This window comes from Artemia franciscana, chromosome 7, assembly GCF_032884065.1.
Source record: "Artemia franciscana chromosome 7, ASM3288406v1, whole genome shotgun sequence".
Classification (NCBI taxonomy): domain Eukaryota; kingdom Metazoa; phylum Arthropoda; class Branchiopoda; order Anostraca; family Artemiidae; genus Artemia; species Artemia franciscana.
In genome coordinates, this window is record NC_088869.1 from 18,738,702 (window position 1) to 18,762,568 (window position 23,867).

The 23,867-nt window shown below is 38.1% G+C and overlaps 2 protein-coding genes across 2 annotated transcripts in view; one reads left to right on the forward strand and one right to left on the reverse strand.

Annotated features, from left to right (window-relative positions):
• LOC136028939 (G-protein coupled receptor moody-like) overlaps positions 1-23,867 on the reverse strand; it is a 131,066-nt gene that overhangs the window by 75,209 nt on the left and 31,990 nt on the right. The gene's annotated exons all lie outside the window — the stretch shown is intronic.
• On the forward strand, positions 1,213-22,632 carry LOC136028938 (cytoplasmic 60S subunit biogenesis factor ZNF622-like). Its single transcript, XM_065706920.1, has 3 exons — positions 1,213-1,255; positions 18,781-19,685; positions 22,290-22,632. The coding sequence occupies exons 1-3, from the start codon at positions 1,253-1,255 to the stop codon at positions 22,519-22,521; spliced, it is 1,140 nt and encodes a 379-aa protein (XP_065562992.1). The 5' UTR covers positions 1,213-1,252; the 3' UTR covers positions 22,522-22,632.

Genomic DNA, 23,867 nt, shown 5'->3' on the forward strand with positions numbered 1-23,867 from the left:
AATTGAAGCCAATGATTCTCATACCCTGCATAACTGGTTAAGAAATCCATCTATGTTTAGAGGCGTTGCAAATGAATATGCAAATATCCAGAAGAAGTTCCCAGTGCCAGTAAAATCTATTGCACCCACATTCCCCCAAACCCCCCCTTGGAGTTGGTCAACCCCCATAATAAAGACTGACTTCTCAAAGTGGACCAAAGAACTTACCCCCATTTCTTTTATTCAGAAAAAATTTGCCGAACTAAATAATGTTGCTTATAAAAATATTTCCAAATTTTTGTAGACGGGTCCAAAATGAATGAGAAAGTGGCAAGCGGAGCTTTCTTCCCAACCCATAATATCGCTTTAGGAGAGAGATTACAAGATAATTCATCTGTAATGTCTGCCGAGCTAAACGCCATAATCATGGCACTAGATTTCCTCATGGTTAATGAATATATGAAAGTTAATATTAAAAATATTATAATATATTCTGATTCTTTGTCAAGCCTAGAGCTTCTTTCGTCAGCTTCTCAAAATAAGATGGATATTGACACATTTCTTTGTCTTAGGATTATTGATATTTTTGCTTCAAAAGGTATTTTAACTCATATACAGTATATTCCAAGCCACTCAGGTATAATAGGTAACCATAAGGCAGATGAAATAGCCAAAAATGCTTTAAATATTGACCAGCCAAGTGGGAGACCAATCCCCATTAGAGATATTTACCGCTGGAGATTTACAGAGGTACTGATAATTAATAAGAATCCTACCCCATCACCTTTCCAAGATTTATCATAGGATTCGGTCAGGTTCAAATGGGCTAAATTTTCAGGCATTTTCATATCAGATTCCTAATTCAAGTGGCGAAGTTCCCTCGTCCCCCCTTTGCAGGTCATGTAATCTTAAGAATGAAACAATAGATCACTGCCTATTTGAATGTAATATGCTGACGTCTGCACAGTATACCCTGCGACGTAAAATAGTAGAATGCTTCAAACACCACAAAATTCCACCAACAGCCAAGAGTCTTGCTGACCATACTCTCCCGCAGAGCACAGAGATCAATATATACTCTCTTATAATTCAACTGCTGGTATCAAAAGATATACTTCAAGAAATCTGAGCATATACAAATCATACAAGACAAACCGGCTCCATAGCTCTGTCGATCTCACAGAGTGAGCCAAAAGGAAAAGGGCTAAATAGTATCAACTGAAAAGCCCGTCTGCTGAATAAGAAGAAGAAGATTTGAAACTTAGGGAAGGTTATGGTTAGTATTATTTTGTTTGTTTATGCATTATTGCTTAGGCTCTTATGTAAACAATAGAATAACAAAAATAGAACATGGTTCTTTCCAGTGATTGAAAACTGAATAAGTCCTTAGGTTACAATGTTTACCATTGGCTAAGTGACCCTTAGTTTTGAGACTGATGGATATGCAAAGGTGTCTTGATAACTTTTTTGAGAAAGAGACAGTGACGAAATTGGGTAAAATTCTAGTTAATTGACTTCTTGCTATCTCAGAAAGGGTTTAGGTTAGGAAAATGAAACTTTCAGGGATGAATCTACAGACTAAAGTATGTTGGAGGAAGGTATTTTGAAGCAACTACCTCCACTCCTTCTCCCTCTAGAGGGCTCTGACCTTTAAAAACATGTTTGTTATAAAAGTGAAACCTTGCAAAATAGATCGTCTGCTCAATTGAAGTACAACAAAATTGTTTTCAGCTTCCTAACTTTGATCAAGTCCATTTAGTAATGTTTTAAAGATATGCAAATCTATTTCCTAAATTTTGAAAAAAAAACATTGATATGGCTCAAAATTCTACTCAAATAACAGGAATTGCATTTTCAGAACTAAAGGCAGAGAAAAAGCAACTAGTAACTGAAAATAAGGTAAAATGCTGTTTTGTCAATGTGGAGTTTTCTATTATGCATCAAACAGGTAAGCGGCAAGCAGGCAAATATCAATCACGTTACAGTAAGTAAGCTTATCTTTATTACAGTAAGTTATTACAGTAAGTAAGCTTATCAATCAATCACAGTAAGTAAGCTTATATTGTGACCCAAGCACCTACAAAATAAATATAAAAATTAGTAAGAAAAATCAATGTCTGATCACTTTAAATGGAGAACTCTACATCTTCCTTCTTTTGGATTTGTTCTTCTTCAAGTGATCCAATAGGGGTTTCATGGCTAAAGGTTTAATCTAGCCAGCTCCTTTATAACCCTTCCTGACCTTGTCATCTTCAGATTTGGTTGTACTGGGTGTGCTGTAGCTGTGGCTTTGGAACCAGGAGGTGTGCTTTTTGGTTCCTTAGGGTTTGGTTGTTGGTTTACTCTTGGTGTCTGAAAGGATTCTTCAGGTGGGCTAAACCTCCAACTGTATTGCTTGATGGGCTTGTGATTTGGGGGACTTTGCATGATGGTTCAGGTTCCATGGGCACCTCCATGCTTGTTAACAGCATCACATTGTTTTGCAGGTAGGTGCACTTGTTGGTAGTGGGTCTGGCGCATATAAACTTTCTGTTGTGTCTATATACAGCTCCATCTTCTGTCTTTACAGTCACTGAGTGGTTGCTTGATTCATCATATATACCAGTTACTGTGGCCTTAATCCATCTTTCATTTGCCTGCCCAGTTTTATTGAGCCATACTTGCTGGCCTGGTGCAAAAGGTTTGATCATGCATGTACCTCTGTTGTAAGCCTCATTCTTGGCTTCTTGCTGCTTTTGTCTTGCTGCCTTGTATTCCTCTTTGGGCACGATTTTTGACACAAAGTTATGCTCTACTGATGGCATAACTGATCTTAACTGGCAACTCATCAACAGTTACACTGGTGATGCTAAATCATCTACAGGAGTGTTCTGATACTCAAGTAAAGCTAGGTATGGGTCTAATCTGTCAGTCAGTGCTTTTGACATAAGCCTTTTTACAGTTTGGACCACTTTTTTGCTGAGGCTGTTGGTCTGAGGGTATCTGGGGCTGGACATGCAGTGCATGATTCTCCACTGTTCTGTGAATTTTTGAATTTGTCTGCTGCAAACTGGGGGCTGTTGTCAGAGGTAAGTATTTGTGGGATCCCATTTTGTGCAAATTGGCTTTTCAGTTTGGTTATGATGGCTCCCAAGCTTGTACTGTCTAGCTTGTCAAGTTCAATGTATCTACTATAGTAGTCAGTGGTTACCAAGTAATTTCTTTCTTCCCAGAACAGTAAATTGGTAATTTCAGAATTCATAAGAGGTTCCTTTGACTGGCAATTGCTGGATTGTTGACATATTTCACATCTGGAGATATACTTAGTGATGTTTGGCCAGAAAACGCATGAGCACACACATTGTTTTGTTTTGACAATGCCTAAGTGGGCTGTGTGAAGACAGGTCATGATTTCTTGGAGTATACACCCCAGTATTATGATTTGATCACCCTTTAAGAGGATTCCTTGGTATGCTGCCAGTTTGTTTCTGTAATTCCAGTACTCCTGAATTTCAGCTGGGCACTGTTTTTTGTGCTCTGGCCAACCTTTTCTTTTGATGGTGTTGGCTAGAACTTGCATTTTTGGGCCATGTTTGGTACTGTCTGTGATGCTTTGCACCATTTGGTCTTTGATTGGGATGTGTTTCATAAGATTATGCACATGCAGTTCATCCTGTAGATCTTCTTCTGGGTCTGTGTTTTCCATGTGTAAACATGATAGGGTATCAGCCATGGGAATTTTTTGTCCAGGTCTGTATGTGAACCTGAAGTTGTATGGCTGGATGGCTAACATCCTCTGCTGTAATCTGGGTGGAGCCTTGCTGATTGGTTTTCTCAAAATGTTTTCCAACAGTTTGTGATCTATAATGACCGAGACCTTTCTTCCAAATATATATTGGTGAAAATGTTTGCATGCATACACAATGCCAAGTAGTTCTTTCTCAGTTTCAGAGTATCTTTGTTCTGTGTCACTCAATGATCTTGAACCACATGCTACTGTTTCATCTTTCACTAGTAGCTGGGCTCCCAACCCATGTTGTGATGCGTCAACAATTATCTTGACTTCCTGGCAGTGAGTATTGAAATATGAGAGGTATTTGCACAATTATTTGCAAATAGTTTGACATGCATCACTGTGTTTCTTTGTCCAGACAAAGTCCTTAGCTTTTCCAAGCTCTTGTAGAGGTTGGTTCAGACTGGATAAGTTTGGTATATATCTGGAGAGATAGTTGAACATCCCTAATAACGTCTGCAGTTCCTCTTTGTTTCTTGGTTCTGGCATTTCAGCAATTGCTTTCGTTTTGTTGAGGTCTGGCTTGACACCCTCCATGGTTAGAAGATGGCCAAAATATGGAATGGCTGCTGCATTGAATACACATTTGTCTTGATTAAACTTGACTCCTTTTTCCCTTGCTCTTTGGATGACTGCTTTCAATTGCATGTCGTGATCTTCTTTACTTGTTCCTATGCCTGCTATGTCATCCACTATTAGACCAAGACCCAATCCTTCAAAAGCCTCCTCCATCCAGCGCTGGTACTCATCCTGAGCTGAGATTATTCCAAATGGATATCTTCACCACTTGAATCTCCCAAACATGGTGTTGAATGTTGTCAGATCTGATGATGCATCATCAAGTACCATCGACCAGTATCCGTTTCTGGCATCTAGTTTGAACAGATTTTGAGCTCTGTGACATTTGTTTGCAATTTTGTCAAACATTGGTATTGGATAATGTGGTCTCTGTATCCATTTGTTCAATTCTACAGGATCTAGGCATATCTGAATATTGCTGTTGGGCTTCTGCAGTACGACCATAGAGTTTACCCACTGTTGGCTCAGTAACTTTTTCGATTATCCTGAGGGATACCAGTTGTTCCAGTTCGTTTTTCAGTTTGTCTTGGATTGCCAAGGGTACTTTTCTTGGTTGTTGTACTGATGGTATTGCTCTGGGCTTCAGGTGTATCTTGCATTTTCCAGGCATTTTACCAATGCTTTTGAACACGTCTTTGTATTCTGCTAGAATCTCATCCATAGTACTAGTCTATTCTATGTTGTATATGAACTCGATTAAGTTCAGCAATACACTGGTCTGCCTACTAAGTATAGGTCTCTTGTCCATATCCACCACATAGAACTTGTGTGTTTGCAGCTCTCTGTTCTTGTACTGAACCTCTAGCTGGCAGGTACCAGCTACTTTCAAGGATTCACCAGTATAGCTTGTAAGTATGTCGGATGTTGGCCTGAGTTTTGGTTGTGGATGCATCTTGTTAAGGGTCCTCATTGGTATGACATTAGCTTCTGCACCTGTATCAATTTTGAATTCCGCATTGATTCCTTCTATTGTTAGATACAGTTTGGCCACTGGTTCATTGTTCTTTTCCTCCTTGGTTTGGATGCTTTCAATAAAATACTGTGAAGATGTATCTGTACTACTTTCTTCTTTTTCAATGCTATGAATGTTCCTTTGACTGCTTCTGCACATTTTTGCAAAGCGATTCATCTTCTTGCGTTTTATGGAGCTTTTTCCTTTGGCATGGCACTGGTGGCTTTTGCTGAACACTCCACCACAATTGTGACACTTTGGCCCTTCACCTGAGTCCTTTGGGGAACATACATGACCAGGTGTGAAGCTGCCACCACATTTGTAGCATTTTCGTCCCTGCCTTGTTACCACATCTATCTCTTGTTTTACATTCACTTTTTCCTGGTTGGACATTATCATCAACTGTGCTTGGGTTGCCTCTGGAGCTTTGCATGTAGCTATTGCACAAGCTAGAGTTAGTCCTGCTCCTTCACTAAGTAGTCGTTCCCGAATCCTGTCTTGCTTAACTCCAAAAACTAGTAGATCTCTGTTCATTTCATCACTAGTTGTTCCGAATGCACATTCTTTTGCTGTGATGCGCAACTCAGTGAGGTACTGTTCTATGGATTCACTGTCTCTCTGGTTACGTTTGTGGAACTGATATCTTGCAAATATAGGGTTTGCAAGAGGTTCAACATGTTCACTAAACTTCCTTAGATATGTTTTGACATTGTTTGTTTCATTGGCAGTTAATGTCCATGTATTAAAAATGTCTCTGCCCTTTTCACCAGCCCATATCAGCAAGTATGAGCATTTCACTGTACTTGTTTTTTTCACTTAGAGGTCCTGTAAACATAAGTTCTGCATGCTGTTTGAAGTGTGACCAGGCAACTTTTAACTTTGTTGCATCCCAATTTATTGATGGGCAAGCTCTGAATTCCATTTTGTATTCCTCAGACTTCTGACACCATGTGGAGTTTTCTATTATGCATCAAATAGGTAAGCGACAAGCAGGCAAATATCAATCACGTAAGTAATTAAGCTTATATTGTGACCCAAGCACCTACAAAATAAATATAAAAATCAGTAAAAAAAAATCAATGTCTGATCACTTTAAATGGAGAACTCTACAGTCAAAATTTCAATAAGTTGTCTATGGACCTGTCATGTAGGCATTTTTTCAGGGCCCTCTAGAGGGAGAAGGAGTAGAGGTGGGTACTTTAAAATACCTTCCCGGGACATACTTTAGCCTGTAGACCCATCCCTGAAAGTTTCATTTTCCTAACCTAAACCCTTTCCAAGATAGCAAGAAGTCAATTAACTAGAATTTTACTGGAAATTGGAAGATAGCATACAGTGTTGCCAGATTGTCTAGAAGGATCCTATCAACCAGTTGGTAAATTTGAGGCTTTGATTAGCCTATGCCAATTAATCTTCAAGGCTTGGCCAAAAGAGGGACTTGGTACCAGTTTTCTTTATATGTGATCAAGCACAACCAATTCACCACCCATTGAATTTCACTCCATCTATCAATGTCATAGATAGCTAGATATCCACCATATGGCCAATATAGGGGTAAGCCATCCTGGCTGAGTGGTTGGCCTGCTGGTGTGGGAATTATTTGCCCAAGGGGCACAGGTTCAATCCCAGTTGTGACCAGTTATTTATTTTGGGATGGGGGTCAGTGGCTTGACTCTGTAAGCTCAGCCATAGTAAACCCAGCTCTAAATGGGATACCTGGAGAAATCTGGGGAAGCTAAGCAGGAAGGGTGTGTGAAAGCACAGGAGGGTCGGCCCCCAACCCTCCATTGCACTTCCTGGCTGAAGGGCCATGAAACAGAGATCAGCACCACCAGTTTGGACCTTAAGGGTCTAGTGCCATCTTACTCACTTAATATGGAGGTAAAGTCAATTTGTGATGCAAATGAAGGTATTTTTTTGCAATTCATATCATTGGCAAAATTGTTCACAAATAAAGTGAACATACCACTTTATGCATTTTTTGTGTTCTTTATAGATAGCCTATAATAATTGCTTCTATTACAAATTCAAATTTAAGCACTTTTTGACCTGACTCAACCTAACCTAATTGTCAATATTTTTGGCTCTGAGAAAACCTAGTATTATTTGGTCAAAAACGACTGAAAAAACGTATTTTAATTGGAAATTCAGCATTAAGCACAGAGAAAACAGCTTAAATGGCAAAATAAAATTTATTTATCCAACTTATTTATGGAAGATCAGTGCTTGTGGATTACTTAACATTAAAAAAATGGATTTATAATAAAAAAGTAAGTTTGAGACCAATGTTTTAAGCCTTTTTTATACCCTGTATTTTGTCATTTTCAAGAGCTCACAAACAGCTTAAATTTGAATTTATGATAGAAGCAATTATTACATTTGTAAAGAACATAAAAAAGGTATCAAGTGGTATGTTCACTTTATTGGTAAGTCAGTAATATGAATTGCAAAAATTTACCCAAATGAATGATATATTTAGATTCAGGATGCAATTCTGGGTATATATTTGCACATTAGGCAGGGGGGGAGGGCATATACCCTGTTAATATATAGGTTCAGAGAAATTCATGATTTTCTTAGATAAACTAGAAGAACTAGGAAAGAAGTGATAGATAAAGGTTATCCCCTTCAAAACATTTTAACTATGATTATTCTGCATATTTTGGAGCAAGAATTATTTTCTTAACATATTTCCTTTTGTTCAGCTAGGTTCCTGGGCATGTTATACTGGTTGGCTAATTTAAATATTTGTATATTTATATGCTTTCAAATTAGCCATCTGGTGGCATTTCATAGATAGTCTAGCCCCTAATAATCAACTAGCCTATTTAGGCTAAACACTAATTGTTTTTCTTTGCTTTAATCATTATAGGTCTACATCCCAGTGTTAATGGCTATTTATTTGGGCCTGGGGATGTAATGTCAAAAATGTATAAAAACCATGAAAATGAACATAAAATTGGCAATATATAAATGTCAGTCTTTGTTTAAGTGGGTCTTCTTCTAGAGAGTCTACTCTTGACCTTATTTTGCTTGACCTCACCAAAGCATTAGTCAAGATGCCCCACAGATGCCTTAGGGCCAAATTATTGGCAGTTGGCATCCACACTAATGTAGTAGAATGGGTGATGAATTTCCTGACAGACTGAAAGCAGCAGGTCTAACTTTTCACCAATAATGGTTATTAAGTATTCTCCAAACCATGTGATGTTGTCAGTGGAGTTCCTCAGGGTATTATCCGAGGCCCCACCCTCTTCCTCATTAACATAAATAATATGACCATCACACTTTACACCAACGACTCCAAGCTTTTCAGACCTGCTGTTCATCAAAACCTGCAACCAGACCTCCTGAGAATCCAGAAGTGGACCAGTAAATGGCTGCTTGAGTTTGACATCAATAAATGCACTGTCCTCCATTTCAGCAATAACAATCCTCACCACCAGTATGCCATGTGCAATATCTTCGGTTTAATTTAATGGTTTAATGGAAACCCAAGCAAGCACCTACAACAAGAACATATATAAGCAAGCAAGTACCTACAACAAGAACATATATAAGCAAGCAAATAATTATAAGCACGGGCATGCACGTTAATAAGCAGAGCTTCAAGCACGGCAAGTCAGTATTCTGCATCCTCCTTCTTTTGTTGATAACATCAAAGTTTGAGCCTGATGGGTGGCTTTGTAATTCGCCCAGAACGCGTGGTGCCATGTAGCGGCTGTCTTGGTCGTTGGGTTAGGTGCGAAGGGGATCGTGAAGGAGACTGCAGTGGCAGCATCTGCTAGTGGTGTAGCAAATCTTTCGGCGGGTGTAGTTGTAGCACAAGGTGGCGTTGGGAAATTTGTGGGACTTGACGGGATGCTATGTGGATGTTCAATTCCTATTTGGGCTCGAGGAGATACGTGGGATTGATCTCCAGGTATACTGGGTTCCGGGGACGTTGCTTCAAACTGCGGCTTGGTGGACATACTTTGGTTTCTCTCTCTGATCTATCGCCTGTTCCGTCTGTAGACCTTTCCATTCTCTGTTTGAAGAATGTAGGATCGTGGCGCATTATTGTATTTTTCAAGTATTAGTGCTTTCTGCCACCTAGCATTGTGGTCGAGTTTCACCCACACAGTCTGATCCTTGAGGAGTGGTTTTAGGTCCCTTGAGTGTCTATTATACGACTCCGTTTGTAGTTTCTGTTGTCTTTCTCTGGCTTGTTGGAAAGATGAGGGTGGGATGACCTTGGAATTTAAGTGTCTGGGAAGAACGGGTAAAACGGATCTGAGTTGTCAGCTCATCAGCAACTGTGCTGGTGAGGCTAGCCCATCGACTGGTGTGTTATGGTACTCCAGCATGGCTAAGTATGGATCGGACTAGTGTTCTACGGCTTTGGACATGATCCTTTTTGCCGTCTGTACCGTTTTTTCGCTAAATCCATTTGACTGTGGATAGTTTAGGCTTGACGTTTTGTGGTCAATGCTCCATTTGTCAATAATATCTCTGAATTCCTTCGATGAAAACTGAGTCCCGTTGTCGGACGTCAGTGTTTTCGGGATTCCGTGTCTGGCAAAGTGGGCTTTCAGTTTGGTGATCACATACTGCGATGTGCTAGTTGTTAGCGTATCGACTTCTATGAACCTGCTGTAATAGTCAGCAGTGACTAAATACTGAACTCTCATGAATTCGATAATATCCGTTCCAACATGTTCATATGGATGTGTGGGGATTTGAGATGTCATCATACTCTCTTTGACTTGCTTTTGTGCCATAGTACAACAAGTACTGCAGCTGCCAATCATGTTCTCAATATCTTTTGTAATGTTTGGCCAGAACACTACCATCCTGGCTCGTTCTTTGGTTTTGACCATTCCTAGATGGGAAGCATGTAGTTGGTTTAAAATGTCATTCTGCAGTGTTTCTGGGATTATGATTCTGTCGCCCTTCAGAATCACGCCATCCATGTATGTTAGTTCATCTCTGTGATTCCAAAACTTGAGTATTGCAGTGTTGCATTCATGGCGATGATCGGGCCATCCCTCAGCGATGGTCTTGACCAGCACTTGTAGGTTTTGGTCAATCCTTGTTTGCTCTATGATTTGTTGGATCTTGTTGTCACGAATTGGGACAGATCTGAGAAAGCTGAGTACTGCAAATTCGGAGTCATGCTGTGTGTCTGGATCTGTTTCAGGCAAGTGTAATCTGGAAAGGGCATCTGCAACCGGAATCTCGGAGCCTGGGCGATATATGACTTGTATGTCATAGTTCTGAACTGCTATCATCATTCTTTGATGGTGGAGCCTTGGATATGGGCTTCTTAAGTATTGACTCAAGAGGCTTGTGGTCAGTGGTTACAGTGGTTGTTCTACCGTATATGTATTGGCGGAAGTGTTTGCAAGCATATGTTACGGCTAGCATTTCCTTCTCAATTTGCGAATACCGTTTTTCTGCTCTGCTGAGGGACCGGGATCCAAAGGCAACTGTTTTGTTGTCAACGACTAGTTGGGCCCCTAGCCCATGTTGAGAGGCGTCCACTATGACTTCTACGTTTCTGCTCTTATGGTCAAAGTATGAGAGGTTTTTGCAGATTGAGGCTTGGATTTGCTTCCTCGCATTCTCATGCTGGGTTGTCCAGTCGTAAGTTTTGGATTTAGACAGTTCACGGAGAGGGTGGTTTAGAGTGGAGAGGTTTGGGATGTATCTTGCTAAATAATTGTATATGCCTAGGAGCACCTGTAGCTGTTCGTGTGATTCTGGTGCTGGCATGTTCGCAATTGCCTTTGTCTTCTCTGGATCTGCTTTGATCCCTTCAGTGGTCAGCAAGTGCCCAAAGTATGGAATGCTTAGAGCATTAAAAATACATTTATCTCGGTTGAACCTTACTCCCTTTTGTCTGGCTCGCTGTAATACCAGCCTCAACTTAGCATCATGATCTTCTGTATTTGCTGCTGTTCCAGCAATGTCATCTATTATGAGTCCAATGTCGAGTCCTTCGAAGACTTCCTCCATCTTCCGTTGGAACTCGTCCTGTGCTGATTTGACTCCAAACGGGGATCGCTTCCAGCGATATCTACCAAATGTAGTGCTAAAGGTGGTTAGGAGGGATGACTCCTCATCTAGTTCCATGGACCAGTATCCTTGTCTTGCGTCCAATTTAAAAAATATATTAGATCCTGAACATTTTGCTGCTACATCATCAAACGATGGTATTGGGTGGTAAGGACGCTGCACCCATTTGTTTAGGTCGACAGGATCTAAACAAATCCTAAGAGATCCATTTGGTTTTTGGACGACTACGATTGAGTTTACCCATTCAGTTAGTGTTGTTGTCTTCTCACTGATGCCCATGACTTCAAGGTGATCAAGTTCTTCTTTGAGTTTTTCTTGTAGGGCGAATGGAACTCTTTTTGGTGGTTGTACTGTTGGTACAGCTCCTTCTTTCAAGTGGATTTTACACTTCCCCGGGAGTTTTCCTACACCTTCAAAAACATCTCCATATTCCTCCAGTATTCTGGCCGTTTTGGGTTTCATTGAGGTTGCAGGTTCGTTCTGTACATTCAGAATGAATTTGATCAATTTCATATTCTGACTTGTCTTTCTGCTAAGGATTGGCTTGCAATCAGTGTTGACCACATGAAACTGGTGAACCTGTTTCTCACCTTCCTTGTAGCAGATGCATAGCTCTACAAACCCCAAAACCTGTAATCTTTCTCCGGAGTAGCTTGTTAGAATGTCTTTTGTTGGTTGCAAACGAGGTTTAGGTACCATGCTATTATAGTTGCTGACCGGAAGAACATTTGCTTCAGCTCCTGTGTCTATTTTGAAGACTAAGTCTAGTTTCTGGTCAACAATTCTTATTACAGTATCTGGCCCATCTGCATGTTTCACTAGCATGCTGTTGACAGTGTCAATAATGAACTCACTTGCACTTGTTCCTGCTTCTTGTTGGCTTATTTCATTCACACCTTTCTTTTACATACTTTGGCGAAGTGATTCAGTTTGTTGCATTTTGAACATGTTTTGCCCCTGGCTGGGCAGTTATGATCCTTGGTATAAGGTGCACCACAGAAATAGCATTCCTTGTTGTTGTACTGTTTTTCCAGGGCATCTATCTCTTGTTTCATCATGGGCACTGAAGTCTTATTAGCAGCTGTCATTTGCGCTTGGGTTTCCTGTACTGATTCAATGGCACGGCAAATCTCTATTGCTCTGGCAAGGGTTAATGTCCCTCCTTCACTTAGCAATTTCTCTCTAATCCTGTCACTCTTAACTCCAAAGACAAGACGATCTCTTATCAGGTAATCTCTGCTGGTACCAAAGTCACAGTCATTAGCAATTAACTTGAGGTCGACATATTGTTCAATGTTTTCATTACCTTGGTCTCGCTTGTGGAAAGTAAATCTTGTCACTATGGGGTTTGATATGGGTTCAACATGGGCTCCGAATTTATTAAGGTACGTTTGAACCCTGTTTGTCTCGGCATCTGTTAGAGTCCATGTGCTGAAAATGTCTCTTCCTTTATCACCAACCCATATCAATAGATACAAACACTGGACAGCCTGGGGTTTGCCTTCCAGTGGTCCGGAGAACATTAATTCACAGTGTTGTCTGAACCTTTTCCAGGTCGATTTTAGGTTCGTCGATGACCAGTCCAAGGACGGATGTGGTGTGCTGTCCATGTTTACTGTTTTACTTCTGACACCATGCAATATCTTCGGTTTAGTTTAATGGTTTAATGGAAACCCAAGCAAGCACCTACAACAAGAACATATATGAGCAAGCAATAATATAAGCAAGCAAGCACCTACAACAAGAACATATATAAGCAAGCAAATAATTATAAGCACGGGCATGCACGCTAATAAGCAGAGCTTCAAGCGCGGCAAGTCATTATTCTGCACCATGCATGACCAGAAGTTGCAGTTCAATATTCAGCTAAAAACCAGTCATGAAGAACAAGAATTGAGAGTACTTGTTGATGAGCAACTGAAGTTCCATGGGCATTGGAAACAAATGGTGGTGAAAAATAATTCAGGTCTAGGCCTGCTGAAACGCACTATCACCAACTGCTCCCGTACAGTCTTCCTGAGATTTTACGAGGCTATTGTTATGCTGTTCTTGGATTTTGGAACATGCCTGACCCCCCCCCCCCCCCCCCCCTCCCTCCTACAAGCATAACACCAGAATAATTGAAGGAGTTCAAAGACATGCTACCAAATGCATCATGGTCAAAAAAATATGCAGTATAATAAGAGACTGGAACTCCAAAAACTACTAACGCTGGTCTTCAGACATTGCAGATGTGATATAATGCTGACCTACAAATATAATAGTCAGCCAAACAACACCCTCCTCACAAAGCATACAAGTCAACATGATGCTAGAGGAGACTCACAGAAGCTAGCAAAGCAAAGAGTGAAGACCAGAATCCACCAAATCTGTTTTACAAAGCATATTTCCAACAACTGAAACAACCTCCAAGACAAAACTGAGACTGCACCCACTAGGGCCTTGTTCAAATCAAGACTTGACAAAGAATAGAATAACAAGCTACAGAAATATAAGTGGGACAGTCTGTCCCTCTCAGATGCCAGCTAATCCAATGTTACTAAGCCTGTAACACAGTGATGTTCCAAATTACCATAATTGACATGGAGCAGAACAGATCCAGCATGGACCTTAATTTTGCTCCATAGTGGAAATTATGGTAAGGTATTAACACTTGTTATTCTAAAATTAACTTTTGAAGTTTTGTTTTTGTTAGGCAGTTTTTAAATGCATTTATTTAGTTTTAACTTACTGGGGGTGGATTGGGGATATTTACAAGAGGGGGAGGTTTAAGGCTCTATTTAAATGTTTTTTACTGTAAAGGTTATAATGGTGTCCTTTTTATGCTTCCAACCTTTCAAATCCAGAAAATGACACCAAATAGTATTTAGTTAGTGCCATATGCACTTTATGATTGAATTGTTGAGTAGGTTTGTTATTATTGCATTGTTCTTAAAAATTACCCATTAAACACTCTCTACAATGTTACAGTAGCCTGTTAGTTTTGCTAGCTAACAAATGATTTATCATATTAAGGGAGTAAGGTGAAGCAAGGGTAGAGTAAGCCATATAAAGAAAGGGGAATGTAAACCTTTGATGGGTTTTGATTATGGAGATTCAGGCTTGATGTAATAGATCTATGCTTGACAGAGCAAATTTAGGCTTGTATATTAGATTTAGGCTTGTCATAGTACATTTATGAATCTACTCCTCTGTAGGGGCCACCTCCAGGCCACTCAGTGCATCCCCAGGTTGCAATAAAGGAACACCCTGATATGTAGGGTACCACCATAGGAGGCACATACCAAGGAGGACCTTGTTCCTGGGGGTTCATAATAGAAACTGGGGGCACCCCTCACTCGTGGCTGTAAATACAGGTGGAGGAAGAGAAGGAGGCCCCTGAAATGTACACTCAGCAGTGCCCACAGGTATGTTGTACAGGTCCTGTCATTACAAACCTTCTCCCAGTTGTTGGTTAAACTTCATGATGATTTGGAACTTTTGTCTATCATGGGAGGATCCTCTATAGAAGAACAACTGTAGCAGGGTGTAAGATCCAGATCTATGGACAATGGTCTCTGCAATGGGCTGACTCAGCCCTTTTGGGGTACCTGCAAGACTGGCGACCTTGCAGTCAACTCTATTCCCACTCGAGGAGTGGTGCTCTCAAGGAAATTATAGCCTAATAAACAACACAGCATTTGCACAGGATTCTGATTGATATTTTTTCACATTAAAAAAAGTTTGGAAGAATTTGCAAACCAATATTACAATATTGGAAGCTACAGGGATACCAGTAGTCAAACATGCTTCTGAAGCATGGGGACTCAGAAAAGCAGATGAAGATTTGCTAGATTTTTTCAATAGAAATTGCCTATGGATTGTTCTGAGTACCCAGCTGACTGACCGTTTTTTCAAACAGTAGGCTTTATGAAAAGTGTGGTTCAATCCTGGTTTCTAAGGCTATAATAAGAGAAAGGTCAAGAGCATTAGTTAATGCCATTGTGGGTATGGGGGTAGACTTGTTGCTAGATAGTGGGTTCGACAGTTGTCCTTGGGGTCCTCTTCGCAGAATTTTGGTAGTTTATGGTATTCTCTCATGAAGATTAAAAGCTTTGTCATATTATCAAAAAAATACCATTAAGATCATTCACAATGTAAGCAGATTGCTGAGAGCCAGTAGTAAGGAACTTGAATATGACATCATTGAGTCAAGTACTTCATTGACCAAAAAATGTTAAATGGAAATGGATGCAAACCCTACCTTGGCCACTGGGATTGTGTGTTAATCACCCTAATTCGGAACTTAAAATTCATTGCATTTCTGAAATTGGTTTAGCACTCAATCACATTGTTGAATCTGCTCCTCTTTGGTCATGTCTTAAAAATGTTTCCTTTAGTGATCTCCTGATTCATTCTGTTTGTATAAATAGGGTTTACAAGAATTCTGATGTCTCTGTCCTTAGGAATAAATTCTGGAGTGGTGGTGAGAAGGAGGGTTCATTGTCTTGTGTTCATTGATTGTTTTTAAGCCCAAGATTTGTATTAGAAAACGACTGCCTATCTCTATCCATAAGAAGTACTGAAAATTAATTGTTGCTTTAACATCTTAGTTAAATCAGCCCCTCTTGGACCTTCATAATATGTACGCTGCTTTTATTTAAAGAAAATATCTACAGTTTAAGGTAACAACACCAAATTAAACTTAACATGCACTTTACTTTGTTGAATCTGCTCCTCTTTGGCCATGCCATGAACATTTATCCTGTAGTGATCTCCTGCTTCATTCTGTTCGTATAAATAGGGTTTATAATGATTATGTTTCTGTTCTTGAGGTTTATAATGTTTTGAATATATCCAAGACACCTGAACAGTTTTTTAAATACCACAATAAAATGTATTGCTGCCGAAACTTAAATCCTAAGGCATTCAGATTTAATGTATCCTCACATGCTAGTCCATTTCATAATGGGTGCAGACACGTTTGAATGAAACGTTTTTAAAACACATTAGTCTGACTTCAAGATTTATTAGCCAATTTGCAATTACCTTGATTTGCCTTGGTTTTCACTTTGGAGTAAAGTCCATGCTGTATTTGCATTTTCCATGTCAGTAATATTATGGGCCAAGTGACATACCATGGGGGAGGTTTACTTAAGTGTAGAATTTAAGTTCGGTAGGTAACAGTGATCAAAAAGGTAGTTATGCCCCAAGATACAATTCCCTGGTAGTTTAAAGCTGACACAAACATACAATAACAGCTTTGCATAAAGTGTGTGAAATAACCTACATCAGGAACATTACATCAGTATTTTTTACAGTAACTGAGGGAATAATCACATCAGAATGATAAACCATTTTGAGAGGAATAATCTCTAATCCTCTGCAGCACTTGGTTTTCACAAGGAAATATTTTGGAATATCCAATTTCTTTAGGCTATTATAGACTTCCAGCAATCTTCTGACCTTGTTCTTTCTTATATCTGTACTTGTATTGACTTTTCAAAGAGCTTTGCCAAAGTTTCAATGCCTCTCCAGGCACAGAGACGTATTTTTGACAATCCAGTGCCAAAAGACAGATTCATTTTTCACTGATTTTCAGTCAGGGTGTGCTCAAAATTTTCCTGTCACAAGAGAAAGAGAGAGAGAGATTTGGTTTGTGTATTTTGAATTGTTAGAAATTTTGATGTTTTTGATTCTAGCCCTTCATTGAGTTTGAGTCATTATCATTGGTCAAAGCTATTGTAATAACCCCCCGAGAGAGAGAGAGAGAGAGAGAGAGAGAAAGAGAGAGAGAGAAAGAGAGAGAGAGATGCAGTCAATGCATTTTCGCTTATTAGAAATTTTGATGATTTGATTTTAGCTTTGCATTTAGTTTGAGTCATTTTCATAAGCCAAATAAAAACATGGCAAAAATTTATCTACTCCCAATGCCATTGAACTGTGGAAGAACTTGCCTTCTTTGGTTGTTGAAGTAGTTAGTATTAATTCATTTAAGTACTGTCTAGCAAATACTAAATTTTATTTCAATTTAATTTAATGTGGTGAGAAGGGATAAGCCCTTCTTATCCTAATCATTATTTAATGTTTCAAGTTGATTTCTTTTGTTGTTGAATACCTAAGACCACTGTAGCTATACATGACATTAAAAAAAAAAGAATATGAAGAAACAAATTACAAAATCATTTTGTGCCCTTATACAAAGCAACAGAATATTTTTTTTATATAATTTGGATATGCTGTAAAATTTGGAGTAAAACTACCTTTGGCTTTTGTGTACATTTTTTGTGGTTAGTAGTCTTATCATCTTCTAAAATTTCCAGTCCCTTTCTTAATTGATGTGTATATTCATCTGTAGGTTCACTTTATTTCTTTGTAGGTTGTTTATCCATCAAAAGGGTATAAGCTTTTTTATAATAATCAAGTGTGTCCATGCATTTCCTTTGTCTGCTTTTGTGAGTATTGTGTTTTTTTTTCTTCTTTCAAACTTGAGGATTTCAATTCCCCTTTTTGATTGAGTTGAAAAAAAAGCAAAGGAGGCTGAAAATAGAGTATACTCCTGATGATTTCTCCTTGCAGTTATTTTGGCTTTTCGACCTTTCCATGCTAGCCAAAATGCTGTACTCCTCACTTGATATTTCTTTTACATGACATTTACATGGGTCTAAGCCGTGCAAAATTTGGTCCTTTTAACAAGTTATTTGGCTTTGTATATTTGAAAACCTTGAATGATGGAGTTTCTGAGAGAAGACCAGGGCAGAATCCAGGAATAAATTTTCATGATCTTTACAATTTTTTAAATTCAATTTCAAGTTTTCATATTCAATAAATATAAGAAAACAGCAATCCCAAAAAATCTCAAAGCGCCCAGAGGTCCGAAAATGTAGAATTTATTTCCACATTCTAATGTGGATTTTCAACAGATGGACTTTAGTTACTTGAAATGTTTCGACAAGACATGAGAAATGTTGAGAATTTGGTTTAAAATGCAGAACAGTCTAAATTATGTTAAACATTCCAAACTAGGTGTTTTTTCAAAGGATATATCTTTTAAATTGCATTGTAGAAAATGAGGAAGGATTTATTTCGTTTTGCAACTTTGCAGAAAATTAAATTGACAAATGAGATTTGCATGATTTTTCACAGAATTGGAAAATATAGAACAGCTTTTGTCAAATTTCTTCTCATAAGCTTGACATAAATATGTAAGACCACACTGGCTATACATGAAAATAGAAGAAAAAAACAATGTATGAATAATAAAGTTTTCTTGTTGCTTTTACTTTTTGTTCCTTTGTGTTCTTGTTTTTTTTTTTTAGCTATTAGTATTTGTGCCAGTTTTATTATGTTTCCATTAATCCATTATTCTTCCATTATTCTATTTGTTTTGTATAATGTATTGGCAAACAGATTGATTTAGCTTGAATATAATAAATACATGAATATCATATTTTTGTTTCAGGAGACAATGCAAACATTTACTTGCCTTTCCTGTCTTGTTGGTTTTAAAGAGCCTGGTGCTCAAAGAGAGCATTTTAAAACCGACTGGCACAGATATAACTTGAAGCGTAAAGTTGCAGAGCTTCCTCCTGTGTCTGCTGAAACTTTTAGACAAAAGGCACTCGCACAACAAAATGCTTTAAATACTAAAAAACAAGCATTATACTGTGAAGCATGCAGAAAAAAATTTAGTTGCAATAAATCCTTTGAAAACCATACTCAATCTTATAAACATATTGAGAATTCAAAAAGAGTCCTTGAGATGAATCCAGGAGAGCTGTCAGAAAATGATGAAGCCAAAAGTATAAAAGAAGAAGAAGATGCCAATCAAGAACAAATGCCTCAAAAAGAAGTTGCAGCACAACAAGAGGATACATATTCTGAAATTGAAGAAGTTGATTCTGATGAATGGGATAATGAAGATGAAATACCACCTGATACATGCCTTTTTTGCTTGAAACAGTCCAAAGGACCAGAAGAAAATATTAGGCATATGTCAATATCCCATTCGTTTTTTCTACCCGATTACAAGTATATATGTGACATTGAAGGTCTTATTGCATACTTAGGTCAAAGGGTTGGAAGTGGGAAACTTTGTCTGTGGTGTGGTCATAAAGGAAAGCAATTCAAGAGCCTACAGGCATTACAGCAGCATATGATGGATAAAGGGCATATGAGACTGTTTCATGAAGGGGAGACTCTGATTGAGTATGAAGATTTTTATGATTATTCTTCTAGCTATCCAGATGCAGCAATGGCAGATCCTGATGAAGAAATTACTGATGATGTACTTATTGGTGATGGTTATGAAATGACACTGCCTAGTGGTGCTGTGATTGGGCATAGGTCATTATTCAGATACTACCGGTAGGTTTTTTTTTTTTTAATTTTTATTATTTAAAATCCATGGGACAAATATTCAACAGCAAGAAAAAAAAAAAAAAAACAATATCCTGTCTAGAATCGTAACCCATAATAGGTGCAGACAAGAGTTTACCCATTGTAAATGGTAAAAGGTCTCCCTTTTATCAGAATTTTCATATAGACCTTAAATCAAAATTCAGAATTGTATAAATTAAAATTAGACTTAATTTAGCCTTTTTTTTGGGGGGGGGAGAGATTCTGGATAACGCTGTACTGTCAGTGGACCATTAGTTGTTACACATATTTTAGACTGCTGAAAATTTTCTTCCTTTCAGTTTCTTATTTTCCTAGTTATGACTTTATTGTAGAATTGCCTCTAACTGTTCAATTGTTTTTCTCTCTTTCAGTTGTATTATTACTTCCGAATTGTGAAAGAATTTTTTTTACTTATGTACAACTAAATTTGACATGAGTTTTACTTGGCAGTGATTTTTATATATGAAAAGACTGTAGATGGCGACGCCATCTGAGTTTTGTCTCATTCCTCTTCACACTACCCTCATAATGTTAGAATGTTTAATACCCCAACATTTGTTGACAATTCCCATTAATGATTTTTTGTAGATCAGATGAGTGGGAATATAAATAGAACTAAAAAAAAAATTCCAATGGTGTATGGGAACATTGTTATGCCTATAGACTGTATCTGCCATTTTCACACATTTAAAGTAAAAAAAAAATGTTTTCTAAACTGTTCTTAATATGACGATTAGCAGGGTAATGTATATGAAGAGGATTGGAGTGAGATTGAGCATACATTCCCCTACTGATCCTCCCTTTGAATGCAGCTCAGCAAACTGTTTTTGGGTAATTATTTTAGAAATTTTCAAAATGTCACATATGACCTTTGTATGTAATAGTGATAAATAAAACTAACAATTCAAAGTAACCAATTTTACACAAATCTAAGACATCTTTTAAAACTTCAAAACAAAAGCGAAAGTTAAACATAAAACTAAAGCTAAATTATTTCAGAAAAGAAAAAAATTGCTATAAACTTTGGAATTTTTTAATCTTGCACTCAGGTCCATCAATAATCTTCCTAAACAATGTTTTGTTTTGTTGGAAAACTTCACTAATAGTCCATAATAATATTGCTCTGTTAGATTGCAGAAACACAGTCGTCAGAAAACATTGTTGTGAATTTTTTTTTTTTTTAGGATGATGGCAATATGGTTTATGCTCAGAAACAAATGATTAGTGGTAAAAAAAATCTGTGAATCTTATTTAAAAAATAATAAAAATAAGTTGATGAACAATTTTTATTATTCAATTGTTCACATTAATATAAATCTTGAGGATGATAATATGCTGAAAGTAATAAAGGGTAAACACATAAAAGGTAAGCATAAACCATAAAGGTAAGCATAACACATAAAAGGTAAGCACAAAGTTGAAACTATTCAGAAACTTGATATGATTTGAATGCGAATATTCTAACTAATTTTACGTAGCAAATCTCAGTTTTATATGCAGTCTCAGTTTTGTCTTGAAGGTTGTGTCAGTTGTTGGAAATATGCTTTGTAAAACAGATTTGGTGGATTCTGGTCTTCACTCTTTACTTTGCTAGCTTCTGTGAGGCTCCTCTAGCATCATGTTCACCTGTATGCTTTGTAAGGAGGGTGTTGTTTGACTGACTATTATATTTGTAGGTCAGCATTATATCACATCTGCAATGTCTGAAGACCAGCGTTAGTAGTTTTTGGCGCTCCAGTCTCTTATCATACTGCATATTTTTTAGACCATGCATTTGGTGGGCATGTTTTTGAACTTTATATTCTTATATAGCAACGCCTTCTGAGACATGTACCCAACACTTTTCAAAAAATTATGTGGTATAACTGCTTATGACTTGATCCTTATGGAAATCAAAAATATTGCTTGCTTTATTTCACGTCAGACAAACGAGCAATCAAATAATAAAACAAAACACTGTGAATCTTATTTCATTTTAATAAAATCGAAGCAATAAATTCCTTATTTTTGAATGTCTTAATGGTATTTAAATTTTTGAGAATCATTTAATTTTTGCCCTCTTTCTATACATTACCAAAATAAATTAGATGAGCATAAAAATAGAAAGAAAGGAACAATAAAAAAGAAAGAACAAACACACAAAAAGGAAAAAAAAAACTAATATTTTGCGATTATACAGTAAAGTGACCTGCATATCTAACAAAGAAAAACAAATAAATAAAACCCTAAATCGACGCTAAGACATAGGAACTATCAGTCTACTTCACCGTATATAATATAAGGTCATGATGCTTGTTTTTCAATGGCACACAAAAATTTTTTAAATTCGGATTCGTTCGAAAACTTTTAGGACATGATGTCTGTAACCTAAGTACAAAGTTTCTATAGCCTGATACAAAATTTGCACTGAAAGGGGGGGGGGGGGGGGGGGGGTTCAACGAAATTTGGGCACCTCGGTCTGTATTTTTCGCCCCTATAATTACTACAGCCTTTGACTTTCTGGGTGCGCAAGTACTTCCGCTACCTGCTAAATCCACCCCTGCATCATCATCTTAATTATTTTTCTTTCAGGCAAAAGCTGAACCCAAATCCTCGCCCAGCTCCACAGAGAAAATCTTTACCGTATGACATTTCACAGATGAAGGCACTAGGATGGACAAATGAGCAAACCTCTAAAGAAGTAATTCAAAGGAAAATCCGTGATTTGAATTTCTTCAAAAGAGTTGTCAGCACCAAGCATGTTCAGTTGGGCGTGAAGGCAAACAAACTTCAGAAACACTTTAGACATCAAGTTTTGCAGTAGACACTAAAAAGTACTATTGGGAACAAAAAATGTTTTGATTTGTCCTGTGGTATGAGGCTGTAAATTATAGTTATTTGTTGGCTTGTAATATACCACCTCTTTCAAGTTCTATATTTGATGTTAGTCTTTTTTTTAGAAAACTTAGCAGCCTTTTTATGGCACTTGGTATTAGCCAAGTGACATATAGCAATCACAAATTCTGTCAGTCTATCTGTCTGTCTGTCGGTCCTGGTTTTGCTAGTTTAGGCACTTCCAGGTAAGCTAGGACGATGAAATTTGGTAGCCGTATCAGGGATCGGACCAGATTAAATTAGAATAAGTCGTTTTCCCGATTTGACCATCTGGCGGGGAGGCGGTTAATTCGTGAAAAAATAGAAAAAATGAAGTATTTTTAACTTACGAACGGTTGATCAGATCTTAATGAAATTTGATGTTTGGAAGGATATCGTGTCTCAGAGCTTTTATTTTAAATCCCGACCGGATCTGGTGACATTGGGGGGGAGTTGGGAGGGGGAAACCTAAAATCTTGGAAAATACTTAAGAGTGGAGGGATCGTGATGAAACTTGGTGGGAAAAATAACCACAAGTCTTAGATGCATGATTGGCATAACCCGAACTGATCCGCTCCCTTTGGGGTAGTTGGGAGGGGGGGGGTTAATTCTGAAAAATTAGAAAAAATGAGGTATTTTTAACTTACGAGCGGGTGATCAGATCTCAATGAAATTTGATATTTAGAAGGATATCGTGTCTCAAAGCTCTTATTTTAAATCCCGACCGGATTTGGTGACATTGGGGGGGGGGGGCTAAAATCATGGAAAACGCTTAGAGTGGAGGGATAGGGATGAAACTTGGTGGGAAAAATAAGCAGAAGTCTTAGATACGTGATTGACATAATTGGAACGGATCCGCTCTATTGGGGGGGGGGGGAGGGTTAATTCTGAAAAATTAGAAGAAATTACGTATTTTTAACTTACGAAGGAGTGATCGGATCTTCATGAAACTTCATATTTAGAAGAACCCCGTAACTCAGATCTCTTATTTTAAATCTCAACCGGATCCAGCGTCATTGGGGGGGGGGGACCGGAAATCTTAGAAAATACTTAAAGCGAAGAGATCAGGATGAAACTGGATGGGAAGAATAAAAACAAGTCTAAGATACATGACTGACATAACCGGACCAGATCCGCTCTCTTTGGTGGAGTTGGGGGGGGGGGTAATTCGAAAAAATGAGGTATTTGTAACTTACGAACGGGTGACCAGATCTTAATGACTGTGCTTTAAAGCTCTTATTTTAAATTCCAATCAGATCCTGTGACATTGGGGCGGTTGGAGAGGGAAACCGGAAT